This window comes from Lolium rigidum, chromosome 4 (genome assembly GCF_022539505.1).
Source record: "Lolium rigidum isolate FL_2022 chromosome 4, APGP_CSIRO_Lrig_0.1, whole genome shotgun sequence".
In the NCBI taxonomy this organism is placed as follows: Eukaryota; Viridiplantae; Streptophyta; class Magnoliopsida; order Poales; family Poaceae; genus Lolium; species Lolium rigidum.
In genome coordinates, this window is record NC_061511.1 from 243,889,021 (window position 1) to 243,907,645 (window position 18,625).

Sequence of the window (18,625 nt, forward strand, 5' to 3'; positions counted from 1 at the left end):
GGCATCTCCATCGACACCACCGCCATCTTCATCGCCATTGCTGTCTCCTATGATGAGGAGGGAGTAATTCTCCCCCGAGGCTAAGGGCTCTACCGTAGCTATGTGGTTCATCTCTCTCTTCCATGGTGTGATCTTTATGTGATCATGAGCTTTGTATCACTATTAATCTATGTGTTACTCTAGTGATGTTATTAAAGTAGTCTATTCCTCCTCCATGATGTAATGTTGACAGTGTGTGCATCATGTAGTACTTGGCGTAGGTTATGATTGTAATCTCTTGTAGATTATGAAGTTAACTATTACTATGCACTCTAGAGGTTACTTTAATATGAACTCCGGAATTACTCTCCACGATGTGACGGTGACGAGTGTGCGCATCGTGTGTGATTCCTTTATGAAGTTGTGGAGCTTGTTTACTCCGGCTTGAGGGTGCTCTTGTAGCCCTACACAATGTATGGTGTTTGTTATCCAACAAGAGAGTGTGAGAAAGTAGCACAAGTGAAGAGAAGTTATTTATTTATGTGATCATTGTTGAGAGTGTCCACTAGTGAAAGTATGATCCCTAGGCCTTGTTTCCAAATATCGAATCACCATTTATTTATCTGTTCTACTGCATGTTTACTTGCTGCCATATTTATTTCAGATTGTTATTACCACTCATATTCATCCATATCACTTGCATCTTACTATCTCTTCGCCGAACTAGTGCACCTATACATCTGACAAGTGTATTAGGTGTGTTGGGGACACAAGAGACTTCTCGTATCGTAATTGCAGAGTTGCTCGAGAGGGATATCTTTGACCTCTACCTCCCTGAGTTCGATAAACCTTGGGTGATTCACTTAAGGGAAACTTGCTACTGTTCTACAAACCTCTGCTCTTGGAGGCCCAACACTGTCTACAGGAATAGAAGCGTGCGTAGACATCAAGCTATTTTCTGGCGCCGTTGCCGGGGAACTGAAGAAAAGTTACACCACAAAGATTTCTAACTCCCACGTCAACTACACGCCAGCAAGCTATTTTCTGGCGCCGTTGCCGGGCAGGTAAGGTAAAAGGTATTCACATCCTCCGACTACTAAGCTATTTCCTAGCACTGTTGCCGGTGTGTGAGTGCTCGAAGCTATTTCCTTTAGATCCTGCAATTGCATCTTTTTGTTTCTTGTTTTCACTAGTTAGGCTTAATGGAAAACAACAACAAAAATTAGAGATCTTTATAGTATTTATCTTGAGTTAGGACATGATGTGTTTGAAGAGAGAATTAAAAAACCCATAGAACTTTGTTTGCAAAATAGTTGTAGCAATGTAATTAGCATGAACTCTTTGAACACTATTATTGCTAATGCTATGGAAGAATTTAAACTTGGGGAAGCTGGTTTTTATGAGCATGATATTTTTAGTCCCCCAAGCATGGAGGAGAAAATTTTCTTCGATGATACTTTGCCTCCCATTTATGATGATTATAATGATAGTGGTATTTTGGTGCCACCTACTATGGAGGATAAAGTTTATTATGATTATACTATGCCTCCTATATTTGATGATTATGGTGATGAGAATAATAATGATAGCTACTTGTTGAATTTGCTCCCACTACAATTAATAAGAATGACTATGCTTATGTTGGGAGTAGTAATTATTTTATGCATGAGACTCATGATAAGAATGCTTTATGTGATAGTTATATTGTTGAGTTTGTTCATGATACTACTGAAAGTTATTATGAGAGAGGGAAACATGGTTGTATGCATCTTAATAATATTAAGTTTCCCCTCTTTATGTTGAGAATCTTGAAATTGCGCTTGTGTTGCCTTTCTATGCTTGTTGCGTTATGCTTACATGACTTGTTTATTTACAAGATTCCTTTTCATAGGAAGTGGGTTAGGCTTACATTTGTTTCATACTTGCTTTTTGATGCTCTCTTTGCTTCAACTCTCATCCTTATGTGAGCATCATTAAAATTGCTGAGCCCATCTTAATGGCTATAAAGAAAGCACTTCTTGGGAGATAACCCATGTTTTTATTTTGCTACTGTTTTGTTGTGTCTTAGAAGTTGTTACTACTGTAGCAACCTTTCCTTATCTTTATTTTATTGCATTGTTGTGCCAAGTAAAGTCTTTGATAGTAATGTTGATACTAGATTTGGATTACTGCGCAGAAACAGATTTCTTGCTGTCACGAAATTGAGTAGCCCCGTCTGTAGGTAACTCAGAAAAATCTGCCAATTTACGTGCGTGATCCTCATATATGTACGCAACTTTCATTCAATTTGAGCTTCTTCATCTGAGCATGTTAAGTGCCCCTGAAAAATTCGTCTTTACGGACTGTTCTATTTTGACAGATTCTGCCTTTTATTTCGCATTGCCTCTTTTGCTATGTTGAATGGATTTCTTTGTTCCATTAACTTCCAGTAGCTTTGTGCAATGTCCAGAAGTGTTAAGAATGATTATGTCACCTCTGAATATGTGAATTTTTGATTATGCACTAACCCTCTAATGAGTTTGTTTTGAGTTTGGTGTGGAGGAAGTTTTCAAGGATCAAGAGAGGAGGATGATACAATATGATCAAGAAGAGTGAAAAGTCTAAGCTTGGGGATGCCCCCGTGGTTCATCTCTGCATATTTCAAGAAGACTTAAGCATCTAAGCTTGGGGATGCCCAAGGCATCCCCTTCTTCATCGACAACTTATCAGGTCACCTCTAGTGAAACTATATTTTTATTCCGTCACATCTTATGTGCTTTACTTGGAGCGTCTGTGTGCTTTTATTTTCGTTTTGTTATTTTCATTCTCTGAATAAATTCATGCTTATGTGGGAGAGAGACACGCTCCGCTTTTTTTCCTTTGAACACTTGTGTTCTTAGTTTTACTTTTAATGTTCATGGCGAAGGTTGAAAACTGCTTCGTTCATTGCTATTTGGTTGGAAACAGAAAATGCTCCATGTGGTAATTGGTATATTGTCTTGAATAATTTGATACTTGACAATTGTTTTGCTCAAATAGATCATGTTTAAGCTCTTGCATCATGTACTTTGCACCTATTAATGAAGAACTACCATAGAGCTTGTTGAAATTTGGTTTGCATGATTGGTCTCTCTAAAGTCTAGATATTTTCTGGTGAAGTGTGATACGTCTCCAACGTATCTATAATTTCTGATGTTCCATGCTAGTTTTATGACAATACCTACGTGTTTTGCTCGCACTTTATAATGATTTCATGCATTTTCCGGAACTAACCTATTAACAAGATGCCACAGTGCCAGTTCTAGTTTTCTGTTGTTTTTGGTTCCAGAAAAGCAGTTCGGGCAATATTCTCGGAATTCGACGAAACGAAGACCAAATATCTTATTTTTCTCGGAAGGTTCTAGAACACCGAAGGAGAGTCAGAGGCGGGCCAGGGGGCCACCACACCACACCTGGGCGCGGGCCCAGACCTGGCCGCGCCACCAGGTGGGGAGGGCGCCCTGGTGCCCCTCCTGCGCCGCCTCTTCGCCTATAAGACCCCTCGCGACCTAAAACCTCAGACCAATTGACGAAACTCCAGAAAGACTCCAGGGGCGCCGCCGCGATCGCGAAACTCCGTTTCGGGGGACAGAAGTCTCTGTTCCGGCACGCCGCCGGGACGGGGAAGTGCCCCCGGAATCCATCTCCATCAACGCCACCGCCTCCATCATGCTCCGTCAGTAGTTCCCCCATGGACTACGGGTTCTAGTTGTAGCTAGTTGGTACTCTCTCTCCCATGTACTTCAATACAATGATCTCATGAGCTGCCTTACATGATTGAGATTCATCTGATGTAATCGGTGTTGTGTTTGTTGGGATCCGATGAATTGTTACATTATGATCAGTCTATCTATAAAGTTTGTGAAGTTATTGTTGCTGCAATCTTGTTGTGTTTAATGCTTGTCACTAGTGCACGAGTGGCATGATCTTAGATTTAAGCTCTATACTTATTGCTTAGATTGTATCTACAAGTTGTTTGCACATGTCTATGTCCGGAACCCGAGGCCCCGAGTGACAACGAATCGGGATAACCGGAGGGAAGGCGTAGGTACGAGGATCACATGTTTTCACCAAGTATTAATGCTTTGCTCCGTGCTCTATTAAAAGGAGTACCTTAATAGCCGATAGATTCCCTTGAGGCCCGTCTGCCACCGGATGGTAGGACAAAAGATGTTGTACAAGTTTCTCATTGCGAGCACGTATGACTATATATGGAAAACATGCCTACATGATTAATAATCTTGATGTTCTGTCTTAATGCTATTTCAATCCTATCAATTGCCCAACTGTAATTTGTTCACCCAACACTTGTTATTGGAGAGTTACCACTAGTGAAGATAGCTGGAAACCCCGGTCCATCTCTCATCATCATATACTCGTTTTACATGTCATTGGAAGTAGTATCAACTATTTTCTGGTGCCATTGCCTCTGTGTTATTGCTACTGCTGCTGTGTTACGGTTACTATTGCTCTCATATTACTGCTACTTTCACATCACCCCTGTTACTAGTGCTTTTCCAGTGCGACTGAATTGACAACTCAGTTGTTAAGGCTTATAAGTATTCTTTACCTCCCCTTGTGTCGAATCAATAAATTTGGGTTTTACTTCCCTCGAAGACTGTTGCGATCCCCTATACTTGTGGGTTATCAAGACTATTTTCTGGCGCCGTTGCCGGGGAGACATAGCTCTACTCATAAGTTCACCTGGGGAGTACACTCTACCTCTATCTATTTTATTTTATTTTGTTTTGCTTAGTTTACTTTTGTCCAGTTTATTTGTGCTTAGTTTATTTCTGTCTAGTATTATTTTACTTAGTTTACTTTTGTCTAGTTTGTTTTTGTTTTGTTTTACTTTTCTCATATACCCCAAAATCCATAAAAATTTGAAAAACCTAAAAATTAAAAACTGCTGTTATGGGAGAGCCCACAACCTATTTGGAGCTAATTGAATTATATAATAATTATAGAGAATCAAGAACGGGTAAAGTTATGAGTGTTGTTATAGAAAAATTGAATACAATTGCTAAAATATTGCTTAAACGCCATGATATAAACTGTTGCTCTAAATAGGATACTAAACATCTTAAATTTCAATGTGGCTTTAGTGAGGAAGTTTTAATTACGAACTACAATTGGAATAACTATATTCATTTTGGGTTCGAAGAGGTAGAACAATTTGTCTTATTTATGGGAGCCTCTGAGATAGAATCCTTCATGGCTAAAAATTATGAAACTTGTGTTGCTTGTAAGGACCTTAAAGATTATGTCTCTTCTATCCTTAATTTTTGCATAGAAAGTTACAGCGATAATCCTTATATCATTGATTATAAAGAGAGACTCATTAATGCACAAGAATGCACTCACAATTTGCAGGAACCAGTGGAAGAAGAAATTGATGAACCTGAAAGCTCATTGGATGAAAAAGATGAGGAAATTGATGAACCTGAAAGCTCATTGGATGAAAAAGAGAAGGAGAGTGATGAACAAAAGGACGAAGAATGGATTAGCTACCCATGCCAACCTTCTAATGAGAGTAACTCTTTATCTCTTACATTATTTGATTGTCTTCCATGCTTACCAAAGGAGGATGAATGTTATGTTCCTGTGGATTCTCTTGAAATATTTCCTATGAGTAAAACTTGTGAGAATAATTATGCTACTGTTATCCATGATAATCCATGCTATTTTGATAAATCTTATGATAATGCTTTGTTTGTGCCTGATGTCGAAATGCATGGTACTAAAGAGTTTTGCTTGGCAAATGTTTATGATAAATCTCTAAATGATGGTCCTATGTTACTTGATAATATTAATTGTACTACTAATGAAAATGGGATTGGATAGGTCTTGACTTTTTCTAGGAGTCCCATATCTTTTGAGAATGATCAATCATTTTGTTATATTGTTGATAAAAGCGGGTTTGAAAGTTTTAATCCCATTATTTTTGAGCTTGATAAAAATTATGTGTTTGTGGATCATGAAAAGCATGCTGTATGTGATAGTTATGTTGTTGAGTTTGTTCATGAAGCTACTGAAAATTATTATGAGAGAGGAAAATACGGTTGTAGAAATTTGCATGGTACTAAAACACCTCTCTATATGCTGAAAATTTTGAATTTACTCTTGTTTTATCTTCTTATGCTTGTCACTTTGTTATTCATGAATTTATTTGTGTACAAGATTCCTATGCATAGAAGCGGGTTAGACTTAAATGTGCTTTGAACTTGCTTTTGATGCTCTCCTTTGCTTCAACTCTTATTTCTTGCGAGCGCATCATTAAATTTGCTGAGCCCATCTTAATGGCTATAAAGAAAGCACTTCTTGGGAGATAACTCATATCTTTATTTTGCTACTGTTTTGTTGTGTCTTGGAAGTTGTTACTACTGTAGCAACCTCTCCTTATCTTTATTTTATTGCAATGTTGTGCCAAGTAAAGTCTCTAATAGAAGGTTGATACTAGATTTGGATTTCTGCGCAGAAACAGATTTCTTTCTGTCACGAATTTGAGTATGTCTCTCTGTAGGTAACTCAGAAAAATCTGCCAATTTTTTTGTGTGTTCCTCAGATATGTACGCAACTTTCATTAGTTTTGAGTTTTCTGATTTGAGCAATGGAAGTACCTCTTAAAAATTCGTTTTTACTGGCTGTTCTGTTTTGGCAGATTCTGTCTCTTTTTTTTGCATTGTCTCTTGTGGATTTTAAGTAAGGTTTTCTACACGTGGAGAGCTGTAGCTAATGTTTTATTGAGTTCTTGCAAAGTGTCACTACAGGACCAAAGTGGATTAAAGTTTTTTTGAGTACTAACCCCTCTAATGAAGTTTGTGAGAAGTTTGGTGTGAAGGAAGTTTTCAAGGGTCAAGAGAGGAGGATGATATATGATCAAGAAGAGTGAAAAGTTTAAGCTTGGGGATGCTCCCGTGGTTCATCCCTTGATATTTCAAGAAGACTCAAGCGTCTAAGCGGGGCATCCCCTTCTTCATCAACAACTTATCAGGTCACTTCTAGTGAAACTATATTTTTATTCGGTCACATCTTATGTTCTTTACTTGGAGTGTCTGTGTGCTTTTATTTTTGTTTGTGTTTGAATAAGATAGGATCCTAGCAATCCTCGTGTGGGAGAGAGACACGCTCCGCTTTTTCATATGAACACTGATGTTCTTCGTTTTACTTTTAATGTTCATGACAAAAGTTGGAAGCTATTGCACTTATTGTTATTTGGTTGGAAACAGAAAATGCCTCATAATGTCTTGGATAATTTGATACTTGGCAATTGTTTTGAGCTCTCAAGTAGATCAAGTTTAAGCTCTTGCATCATGTAGTTTAAACCTATTTGTGGAGAACTACCGTAGAGCTTGTTGAAATTGGTTTGCATGATTGGTCTCTCTAAGGTCTAGATATTTTTCGGTAAAAGTGTTTGAGCAACAAGGAAGACGAGTGTAGAGTCTTATAATGCTTGCAATATGTTCTTATGTAAGTTTTGTTGTACTCGGTTCATACATGTGTTTGCTTCAAACAACCTTGCTAGCCAAAGCCTTGTACTGAGAGGGAATACTTCTCGTGCATCCAAAACCTTGAGCCAAAACCAATGCCATTTGTGTCCACCATAACTACCTACTATGTGGTATTTTCTGCCATTCCAAGTAAATACTTCATGTGCTACCTTTAAACAATTCAAAACTTTATTATCTTTTATTTGTGTCAATATTTTATAGCTCATGAGGAAGTATGTGGTGTTTTATCTTTCAATCTTGTTGGACAGCTTTCACCAATGGACTAGTGGCTCATCCGCTTATCCAATAATTTTGCAAAAAGAGCTGGCAACGGGGTTCCCAACCCCAATTAATTAACTTTCATTAATAATTCTCTTCACATGATGATCAATGCATTTTTTTGATTCTATATTATCTGCATGTCTAGAATACTAGCAAGAGAATATTCCTCATTTTTTATATAATTGAAATGGGATTGACGAATAACAAATAAACATAATAGTGTTTATTAGTGTCGCATAAAACGAAATGGGGCGTGGCCAAGTGGTAAGGCAGCGGGTTTTGGTCCCATTACTCGGAGGTTCGAATCCTTCCGTCCCAGATTGTTTCTGATAGTGCTCCGCAAAAGACAAAACTTTATTAATTTATTAAAGAGAATAATGGTATCTTATGAACTCTTAGATTAGAGGCATTTCTAAGCATTCACTTTCTTTCTCAGAAAACATAATAAAGTCCTGATTCATCAGTAAGCAACTTAATTTTGCAAATAGACACTCCTTCATGGTATGTGAATGTTGGAAGGCACCCGAGGATTCGGTTAGCCATGGCTTGTGTAAGCAAAAGGTTGGGAGGAGTGTCATCCATAAATAAAACTAAAATACATGTGTAAACAAAAGAGAAGAGGGATGATCTACCTTGCTGGTAGAGATAACATCCTTCATGGGAGCCGCTCTTTGAAAGTCTGTTTGATGAGGGGGTTAGAGTGCCCCCTACCATTCGTTGACAACAACAAACACCTCTCAAAACTTTACTTTTATGCTCTCTATATGATTTCAAAACTTAAAAAGCTCTAGCACATGATTTAATCCCTGCTTCCCTCTGCGAAGGGCCTTTCTTTTACTTTATGTTGAGTCAGTTTACCTATTTCCTTCCATCTTAGAAGCAAACACTTGTGTCAACTATGCATTGATTCTTACATACTTGCTTATTTGCACTCATCATATTACTTTGTGTTGACAATTAACCATGAGATATGCATGTTGAAAGTTGAAAGCAATTGCTGAAACTTAAATCTTCCTCTGTGTTGCTTCAATGCCTTTACTTTGTATTTATTGCTTTATGAGTTAACTCCTATGCAAGACTTTCTGATGCATGTCTTGAAAGTACTATTCATGAAAAGTTTTGCTATATGTTTTATTTGTTAGCAAACTATAGATCGTTGCCTTGAGTCACTTCATTCATCTCATATGCTTTACAATAGTATGATCAAGATTATGTAAGTAGCATGTCACTACAGAAATTATTCTTTTTATCGTTTACCTACTCGAGGGCGAGTAGGAACTAAGCTTGGGGATGCTTGATACGTCTCCAACGTATCTATAATTTCGATGTTCCATGCTAGTTTTATGACAATACCTACGTGTTTTGCTCGCACTTTATAATGATTTCATGCATTTTCCGGAACTAACCTATTAACAAGATGGCACAGTGCCAGTTCCTGTTTTCTGTTGTTTTTGGTTCCAGAAAGGCAGTTCGGGCAATATTCTCGGAATTCGACGAAACGAAGACCAAATATCTTATTTTTCTCGGAAGGTTCCAGAACACCGAAGGAGAGTAGAAGGCGGGCCAGGGGGCCACCACACCACACCTGGGCGCGGGCCTAGGCCTGTCCGCGCCACCAAGTGGGGAGGGCGCCCTGGTGCCCCTCCTGAGCCGCCTCTTCGCCTATAAGACCCCTCGCGACCTAAAACCTCGGACCAATTGACGAAACTCCAGAAAGACTCCAGGGGCACCGCCGCCATCGCGAAACTCCGTTTCGGGGGACAGAAGTCTCTGTTCCGGCACGCCGCCGGGACGGGGAAGTGCCCCGGAAGCCATCTCCATCAACGCCACCGCCTCCATCATGCTCCGTGAGTAGTTCCCCCATGGACTACGGGTTCTAGCTGTAGCTAGTTGGTACTCTCTCTCCCATGTACTTCAATACAATGATCTCATGAGCTGCCTTACATGATTGAGATTCATCTGATGTAATCGGTGTTGTATTTGTTGGGATCCGATGAATTGTTACATTATTATCAGTCTATCTATAAAGTTTGTGAAGTTATTGTTGCTGCTATCTTGTTGTGTTTAATGCTTGTCACTAGTGCACGAGTGGCATGATCTTAGATTTAAGCTCTATACTTATTGCTTAGATTGTATCTACAAGTTGTTTGCACATGTCTATGTCCGGAACCCGAGGCCCAGAGTGACAGCAACTGGGATAACTGGAGGGGAAGGCGTAGGTATGAGGATCACATGTTTTCACCAAGTGTTAATGCTTTGCTCCGGTGCTCTATTAAAAGGAGTACCTTAATAGCCTGTAGATTCCCTTGAGGCCCGGCTGTCACCGGCTGGTAGGACAAAAGATGTTGTACAAGTTTCTCATTGCGAGCACGTATGACTATATATGGAAAACATGCCTACATGATTAATAATCTTGATGTTCCGTCTTAATGCTATTTCAATCCTATCAATTGCCCAACTGTAATTTGTTCACCCAACACTTGTTATTGGAGAGTTACCACTAGTGAAGATAGCTGGGAACCCCGGTCCATCTCTCATCATCATATACTCGTTCTACATGTCATTGGAAGTAGTATCAACTATTTTCTGGTGCCATTGCCTCTGTGTTATTGCTACTGCTGCTGTGTTACTGTTACTATTGCTCTCATATTACTGTCTGCTTTCACATCACCCCTGTTACTAGTGCTTTTCCAGGTGCAGCTGAATTGACAACTCAGTTGTTAAGGCTTATAAGTATTCTTTACCTCCCCTTGTGTCGAATCAATAAATTTGGGTTTTACTTCCCTCGAAGACAGTTGCGATCCCCTATACTTGTGGGTTATCAAAGTGTTTGAACAACAAGGAGACAGTGTAGAGTCTTTTAATGCTTGCAATATGTTCTTATGTAAGTTTTGCTGTACCGGTTTATACTTGAGTTTGCTTCAAACAACCTTGCTAGTCGAAGCCTTGTATTGAGAGGGATTTCTTCTCGTGCATCCAAATCCTTGAGCCAAAAACTATGCCATTTGTGTCCACCATCCCTACCTACTACATGGTATTTCTCTGTCATTCCAAAGTAAATTACTTGAGTGCTACCTTTAAAACTTCATTCATTGTCTTTGCAATACATAGCTCATGGGAAAATAGCCTTAAAAACTATTGTGGTATTGAATATGTTACTTATGTATCTTATTTCTTATAAGTTGCTTGTTGAGCGGTAACCATGTTTCTAGGGACACCATCAACTATTTCACCTTTGTTGAATATCATGTGAGTTGCTATGCATGTTCGTCTTGTCTGAAGTAAGGGTGATTTATCATGATCAAATGGTTTGAGTATGCATATTGTTAGAGAAGAACATTGGGCGCTAACTAAAGCCATGAATCATGGTGGAAGTTTCAGTTTGGACATTAATCCTCAATCTCTTATGAGAATATTATCTGTTGTTGAATGCTTATGCATTAAAGAGGAGTCCATTATCTGTTGTCTATGTTGTCCCGGTATGGATGTCCTTAGTTGAGATCTATCAAAAACGAGAAATCAAATGCGATTTATCTCCTTGGACCTTTGTACATGCGACATAGAGGTACCCCTTTGTGACACTTGGTTGAAACATATGTTATGCAATGATAATCCATGTAAATCCAAGCTAATTAGGACAAGGTGCGAGCACTATTGGTACTTTATGCATGAGGCTTGCAACTTATAGGATATCTTATGCATAACACATATGAATTATTACTACCGTTGACAAAATTGTTTCTATGTTTTCAAAATGAAAAGCTCTAACACAAAAACAGTAATCCATGCTTCCCTCTGCGAAGGGTCAATTCTTTTACTTTATGTTGAGTCAGTTTACCTACTTCTTTCTATCTTAGAAGCAAACACTTGTGTCAACTGTGTGCATTGATTCTTACATGTTTACCTATTGCACTTGTTATATTGCTTTATGATGAGAACTATCCATGAGATATACATGTTACAAGTTGAAAGCAATTTCTGAAACTTAATCATCCTTTGTGTTGTTTCAAAACCTTCTACTAAGAATCTATTGCTTTATGAGTTAACTCTTATGCAAGGCTTATTGATGCTTGTCTTCAAAGTACTATTCATGAAAAGTCTTTGCTATATGATCAGTTGTTTAGTCATTATCTTTACCATTGCTTTGAATCACTTCATTCATCTCATATGCTTTACAATAGTATGATCAAGATTATCTTAGTAGCATGTCACTTCAGAAATTATTCTTGTTATCGTTTACCTACTCGAGGGCGAGTAGGAACTAAGCTTGGGGATGCTTGATACGTCTCCAACGTATCTATAATTTCTGATGTCCCATGCTAGTTTTATGACAATACCTACATGTTTTGCTCACACATTATAATGTTTTCATGCATTTTCCGGAACTAACCTACTAACAAGATGCCGAAGTGCCAGTTCCTGTTTTCTGTTGTTTTTGATTCCAGAAAGGCTGTTCGGGCAATATTCTCGGAATTCGACGAAACAAAGACCAAATATCTTATTTTTCCCGGAAGGTTCCAGATCACCGAAGGAGAGTCGGAGGCGGGCCAGGGGGCCACCACACCACACCTGGGCGCGGGCCCAAGCCTGGCCGCGCCACCAGGTGGGGAGGGCGCCCTGGTGCCCCTCCTGCGCCGCCTCTTCGCCTATATAAGCCCTTGCGACCTAAAAACGCGACACGAATTGACGAAACTCCAGAAAGACTCTAGGGACGCCGCCGCCATCGCGAAACTCCGTTTCGGGGGACAGAAGTCTCTGTTCTGGCACGCCGTCGGGACGGGGAATTGCCCCCGGAAGGCATCTCCATCGACACCACAGCCATCTTCATCGCCATTGCTGTCTCCTATGATGAGGAGGGAGTATTTATCCCCCGAGGCTAAGGGCTCTACCGTAGCTATGTGGTTCATCTCTCTCTTCCATGGTGTGATCTTTATGTGATCATGAGCTTTGTATCAGTATTAATCTATGTGTTACTCTAGTGATGTTATTAAAGTAGTCTATTCCTCCTCCATGATGTAATGTTGACAGTGTGTGCATCATGTAGTACTTGGCGTAGGTTATGATTGTAATCTCTTGTAGATTATGAAGTTAACTATTACTATGCACTCTAGAGGTTACTTTAATATGAACTCCGAAATTACTCTCCACGATGTGACGGTGACAGTGTGCGCATCGTGTGTGATTCCTTTATGAAGTTGTGGAGCTTGTTTACTCCGGCTTGAGGGTACTCTTGTAGCCCTACACAATGAATGGTGTTTGTTATCCAACAAGAGAGTGTGAGAAAGTAGCACAAGTGAAGAGAAGTTATTTATTTATGTGATCATTGTTGAGAGTGTCCACTAGTGAAAGTATGATCCCTAGGCATTGTTTCCAAATATCGAATCACCATGTATTTACTGTTCTACTGCATGTTTACTTGCTGCCATATTTATTTCAGATTGTTATTACCACTCATATTCATCCATATCACTTGCATCTTACTATCTCTTCGCCGAACTAGTGCACTTATACATCTGACAAGTGTATTAGGTGTGTTGGGGATACAAGAGACTTCTTGTATCGTAATTGCAGGGTTGCTTGAGAGGGATATCTTTGACCTCTACCTCCCTGAGTTCGATAAACCTTGGGTGATTCACTTAAGGGAAACTCGTTGCTGTTCTACAAACCTCTGCTCTTGGAGGCCCAACACTGCCTACAGGAATAGAAGCGTGCGTAGACATCAGAGGGGGCCGGCTGGAGGAGGTGGTGCTGGTGGTGGAGGAGGAGGAGGCCGGCCGCCGGAGGTGGTGGTGGTGGAGGAGGAAGAGGAGGAGGAGGAGGAGGAGGAGGAGGAGGAGGAGGAGGAGGAGGAGAAGTGGAGGAGAAGTTTGCATCGAAGGAGGAGAAGTGAGGAGAACTGAGGAGAAGTGGAGGAGTAGTAAGGAGAAGTGGAGGAGAGGTGGGCGGCAGAAAATTCAAATTTTAGACATTAATTCTGTGGCGCATGGGCACTTGGTGCGCCACAATTTTTTTTCCTTTTTTTTTGTATTTTGCAGCAAATTTTTTTTAACTGGCCGTAACTTTTTACTCTTTTCGAATTTGGAGATTCTAAAAATTGTCTAACCGGTGAATTCGGATGTAGAATTTTCGTGGGATCATTTTGATATATTGTGCGTCTTTTTTCGAGTTCGTATGCAACCAGAAATTCAGTTTGATGATTTTCCCACACAATTTTGCAAAAAAAGTCGAAATTTATGTTTGTTAATTTTCAGTGGTAAAAGATGACATCATACATGGGCATCTTGATGGAATTTATTTTTTGAAATTTCTATCTATTTCTTTCATTTTTTACAGAGGTAAAAAAAGCGATCCAAAGGGGGGGGGGTGGAGTTGCGTGGGGAGGCAAAAAAACTTCTGTGGCGCATGGAACTCATGTGCGCCACATAAATGTGTAGTTTCTGTGGCGCACCATCCCACGTGCGCCACAGAAAGTCTTAATTCAGTGGCGCACCAGGACCAGTGCGCCACTGAATGTCTTATTTCTGTGGCGCACGTGGTCCTGTGCGCCACAGAAATAGTGAAACCAATGATTGGGGTTGGCCCCACCTCATTTCTGTGGCGCATGAATTATTCGTGCGCCACAAAATTAAGCTATTTCTGTGGCACACCGTGCCTGGTGCGCCACAAAATAACTTCCTGTGGCGCATTTTTAGTGCTGCGCCACATAAATAAGCTCCACCTATAAGCGTTTTCCTACTAATGTAATTTTCTCCTGTGCTATTTCCCCCATTTGCCAATTCCGCTGCCCAAGTCACGAATCACGAAGCCAGCCTCACTGCACCACCATGACTCAGAACTCTATTGCCAATCCTCAGTTCTCGGCTTCCATGCTAGTCTCCTCGTCTGAATTCCCCATGAAACCATCATGTCCCATGATGGCAACAGATGATAGAGCTTCGCAGCGCCCCCTTTGGAATCAAGCGGTCAGAATAAAACATGGTTGCGAGCGACCGAAACAGCATCAAACTCCAGGCATGGCGTCCATTTGGAATACGCAGGCGGATCCGTCCGGAACTCGGCAAGCAGCCCCAGATCAAAGACAACTAGCGATAGACAAATATTCATCACGGTGAGAGAGAAGACCAAGGATCGCCACCTTTATTCAAAACTGCGCCGACAGTCCCCACGCCACCGGCCAGCGCCGGATAAGAAGACGAATCCGAGATGCAAAAATAGGGGCAGACATCCGCATAGCCGGCAGGCACCGCGCAACACCGAGGCAGGGGAAGATCGGGTCCAGAACGGCCCGCCCCACCTCGAGTGCCACGCCGCCGTCAGCTCAATGCCGCACCGTCGCTGGCCACCACTTCACACGCCCGTCCGCGCGCAACCTCCATCTGCTCCTCCATGACACGTCCATGGCTCACCGAAGCCGTACCCTGCCGCTCGCGGAGATCAACCGGGAGAGCCCTCTCCTGCCCTCCGCCTTCAACGGGACAGGTGCCGCCGCCACCGCCGGCATCGGTAGCGGCCTAGGAGGGCCGGAGATGGAGGGGCTAGGCAGCGGCGGCTGGAGACCTTCAAGATCGCCGAGCGGAGGTGACCCCGGAGGTTAGGGTTTCTGTCTATTAGAAATAAAAAAAAGATAAACTCTGTTATGAGTAGTGTTAGGTTTAGGCGAACAATATTTCACATTATTCACACTCAATATTATGAATGGCTCGAGCTGGCTTTAAATTAATAAAGCCACATCGCCAACATCACTAAGGTCCAACAAACAAATGCCATGACCCGGGTTGCTATTTGTTTACTGTTTCCATATGAGCTGTTGTTTCGATAGTTTGCTGATGCGGTTTCTTCGACAGATATTGACTGACAAGTGACAGATTAGATTACGCATGGGTTGGCGTAATAATCGCACGGCCCTTTGCTTCCTTCTCCGACCTACCGTTCGTCAAAATCAACGAGATAATACAACGATACGCCAAATCAGGGAAACAAACATGCCCCTAATTTTGTCCCGAGAGTGACAGCAATAGCTTCTTAATTCCCCATCAGATGCTCCCACACGTGGATTGTTCTCCTGCCTGCTTGGTATGATCTAGGACGGTCCGCCTCCATGAGATAGAAAATGGAGCGCAGAGAGTGACAAAACCGATGTATATTTTGGTCTGAACTTTGGCCCCGTTATCTGACGGACAAGAGAGTCCGGACGGCCATGGCTGCTTCCCTGGTCGCCTTCTCGTTGGCCTTAATTTATCTTGTTTAAGCGCCGCAGTTAGCGAATATTACGCCAACCCAACGTAATGCAGTTGCTAATCAAGCTGGCTCGTATGAACAAGATGCCTGACGAAAGATACGTCTCTGAAGCCTGAACTTGATACTCCATTGCCTCACGGCTTCGTGTATATGTGCTTTGCTGTAGAGTGTTCAGCAGATAAACTGAGGTAGTAGTATAGGACGTGTTTACCTTTACCACGCCTAACTAGTTCGGCAAACCTAAGTTCTAGGCTTATCAATCTTATTACTCAAGAAGCTTTGGCCAAACGACCATGTAGTAGGTAGAAAATCGTCAAAAGCTTAATATTCTGAGTGAGGAATTGTTGACAACAATTTATGAAAAGAGATAGTTGTTCAGAAGAAGTTTTGGAAGAGGGAATTGTTGGGAAGAGTTTGAACCAATAATGTGTCTCCAAAGTTCATATTCTAATCAGGAGTTCAGGACTCAAAACACTCAGACAAATAATCATGGAGTTAGGAAATATAAGAATGATATCTACGTTGTCCTTTCACCCATGGAAGGAGTCAAGAATGTGATCAAACTCCTCTCCATGAAAACGAAGAGAGGATCTTTCACAATTCACAGTGGTCCTATATATAGGCCAAGCCACTCCAACAACCAAACCAAAACAACCTACAATAATGACCTCCTAGTAATTAGCTTTCGATGGATTGCCTTCATTCCCACCTCCTGATCGAAGGTCAAAACTCTACTAGCTACCACAAAATGATACTAGCAGCCTAATCGCAGGCAGACAAGTGTACCCATCCTAGCAGCCCCTTGACCCAAAATCATGTACATGCTAGTGTTAGTGTGTCACTAGAGCACGAGGCCACGTTAGTATGGAGCAGGAGCTACGGAGCAGCGGGCCGGTCAGGGTACAGAGCTCGCTGTGCTTCTCCGGCGCCCTCGTCGACGGCCCTCGGACCCAGCAGCTGCTCCTCCACTGCGCCGCCGCGCTGGAGTCCAACGACGTGACGCTGGCGCAGCAGGCCATGTGGGTGCTCAACAACATCGCCTCCTCGCAGGGTGACCCCAACCAGCGGCTCACCTCGTCGCTGCTCCGCGGCCTCGTCGCGCGCGCCTGCCGGACGTGTGGCTCCCCTCGCGGCGCCGGGAGCATGGCGGCGCCGCTACTAGGACGACGGGCCATGTCCGTCACGGAGCTCGCCGACTACGTGGACCTGACGCCCTGGCACCGATTCGGCTTCACGGCCTCCAACGGCGCCATCCTACGCGCCGTCACCGGCAGGGACGCCGTGCACGTCGTCGACCTCGGCGCCACGCGCTGCATGCAGTGGCCCACGCTCATCGACGCACTCTCCAAGCGGCCCGGTGGCCCTCCGGCGCTCCGCATCACCGTGCCGTCCGTCCGCCCCGCCGGGCCGCCGCTGGTCGGCGTGTCTGACGAGGAGCTCGGTCTCCGGCTGGCCAACTTCGCCAAGTCCAGGGGCGTGCAGCTGGAGTTCAACGTCGTCGACAATAATAATAGTACGACCACGGCGCCATCTCCATCTCCGGCGAAGCCGCTGACGCCTAGCCAGGAGCTCGCCTCCGTCCTATCCGACCCGCCGGCGCTGGGGCTAAGGGACGGCGAGGCACTCGTGGTGAACTGCCAGAGCTGGCTCCGACACGTCGCGCCGGGCTCGAGGGACGAGTTCCTGGACGCGGTCCGGGCGCTGGACCCGTGCCTGGTCACCGTGACCGACGAGGACGCCGACCTGGACTCGCCGAGCCTGGCCACGCGCATCGCCGGCTGCTTCAGCTTTCACTGGATCCTCTTCGACGCGCTCGACACCTCCGCGCCCAGGGACAGCCCCAGGCGGCTGGAGCACGAGGCGGCGGTCGGCCAGAAGATCGAGAGCGTCGTGGGCGCCGACGACGGCGAGCGGTCCGAGTCCGGCGCCAGGCTCGCGGACAGGATGCGGCGGAGAGGGTTCGCCGCCGTGGGGTTCGGCGACGGCGAGGTGGAGGAGGTCCGGCAGCTGCTGAGCGAGCACGCCACGGGGTGGGGCGTGAAGCGGGAGGAGGACATGCTGGTGCTCACCTGGAAGGGCCATGCGGCCGTTTTCACCACTGCTTGGGCACCAAACTAAGATCGCTATTTAGTGACTAAATAGAGGACGTCTAAGTGACACACGCAACCCGCACGCGGTGGATGATTATCGCCTAGTATATATAGAGGTTCTACTGCACCGCGTACTATCTCAAACGTGAAAAACAAAAAAGGTTGTTTGGATAGGTTCTGCTGGGAAACTACTGTCTCAGAACCTGACCATAGCACTAGGTTGCATATTAATTGGTCATGCCGTGGTACCGTCTTTATGAACAGAGCAGGTTGATATAGTTATGTTCCTAACAATCGCGAGCTATTGTCCGTAACTTGTAGCTAGTACCTGTTTGTGTGCATCGATTCTCGCATGGCTCTTGATGGCACACATCTCACCAACACATCACTGTCAACTCGCCAAAGTCTAGCTAGTTTTATCCCGCCTCTGGTCGATGCTAATGGCCAAAGACAAGGCTCAGCGTGGCATGTCGCCGAAGGAGCCATCCTTTTGTGGAACCTCGGTGCCATGATTATTGGAGGAGAACA

The 18,625-nt window shown here is 43.2% G+C and overlaps 1 protein-coding gene across 1 annotated transcript; it reads left to right on the top strand.

Annotated features, from left to right (window-relative positions):
• Positions 1-16,871: 16,871 nt before the first annotated feature.
• On the top strand, positions 16,872-18,125 carry LOC124648513 (scarecrow-like protein 32). The gene has a single exon (XM_047188266.1). The coding sequence runs from the start codon at positions 16,872-16,874 to the stop codon at positions 18,123-18,125; it is 1,254 nt and encodes a 417-aa protein (XP_047044222.1).
• Positions 18,126-18,625: the final 500 nt, after the last annotated feature.

Bases quoted from the DNA above. Each gene is read 5' to 3' on its own strand.
- LOC124648513 (XM_047188266.1), top strand. From the start codon at position 16,872: ATGGAGCAGGAGCTACGGAGCAGCGGGCCGGTCAGGGTACAGAGCTCG.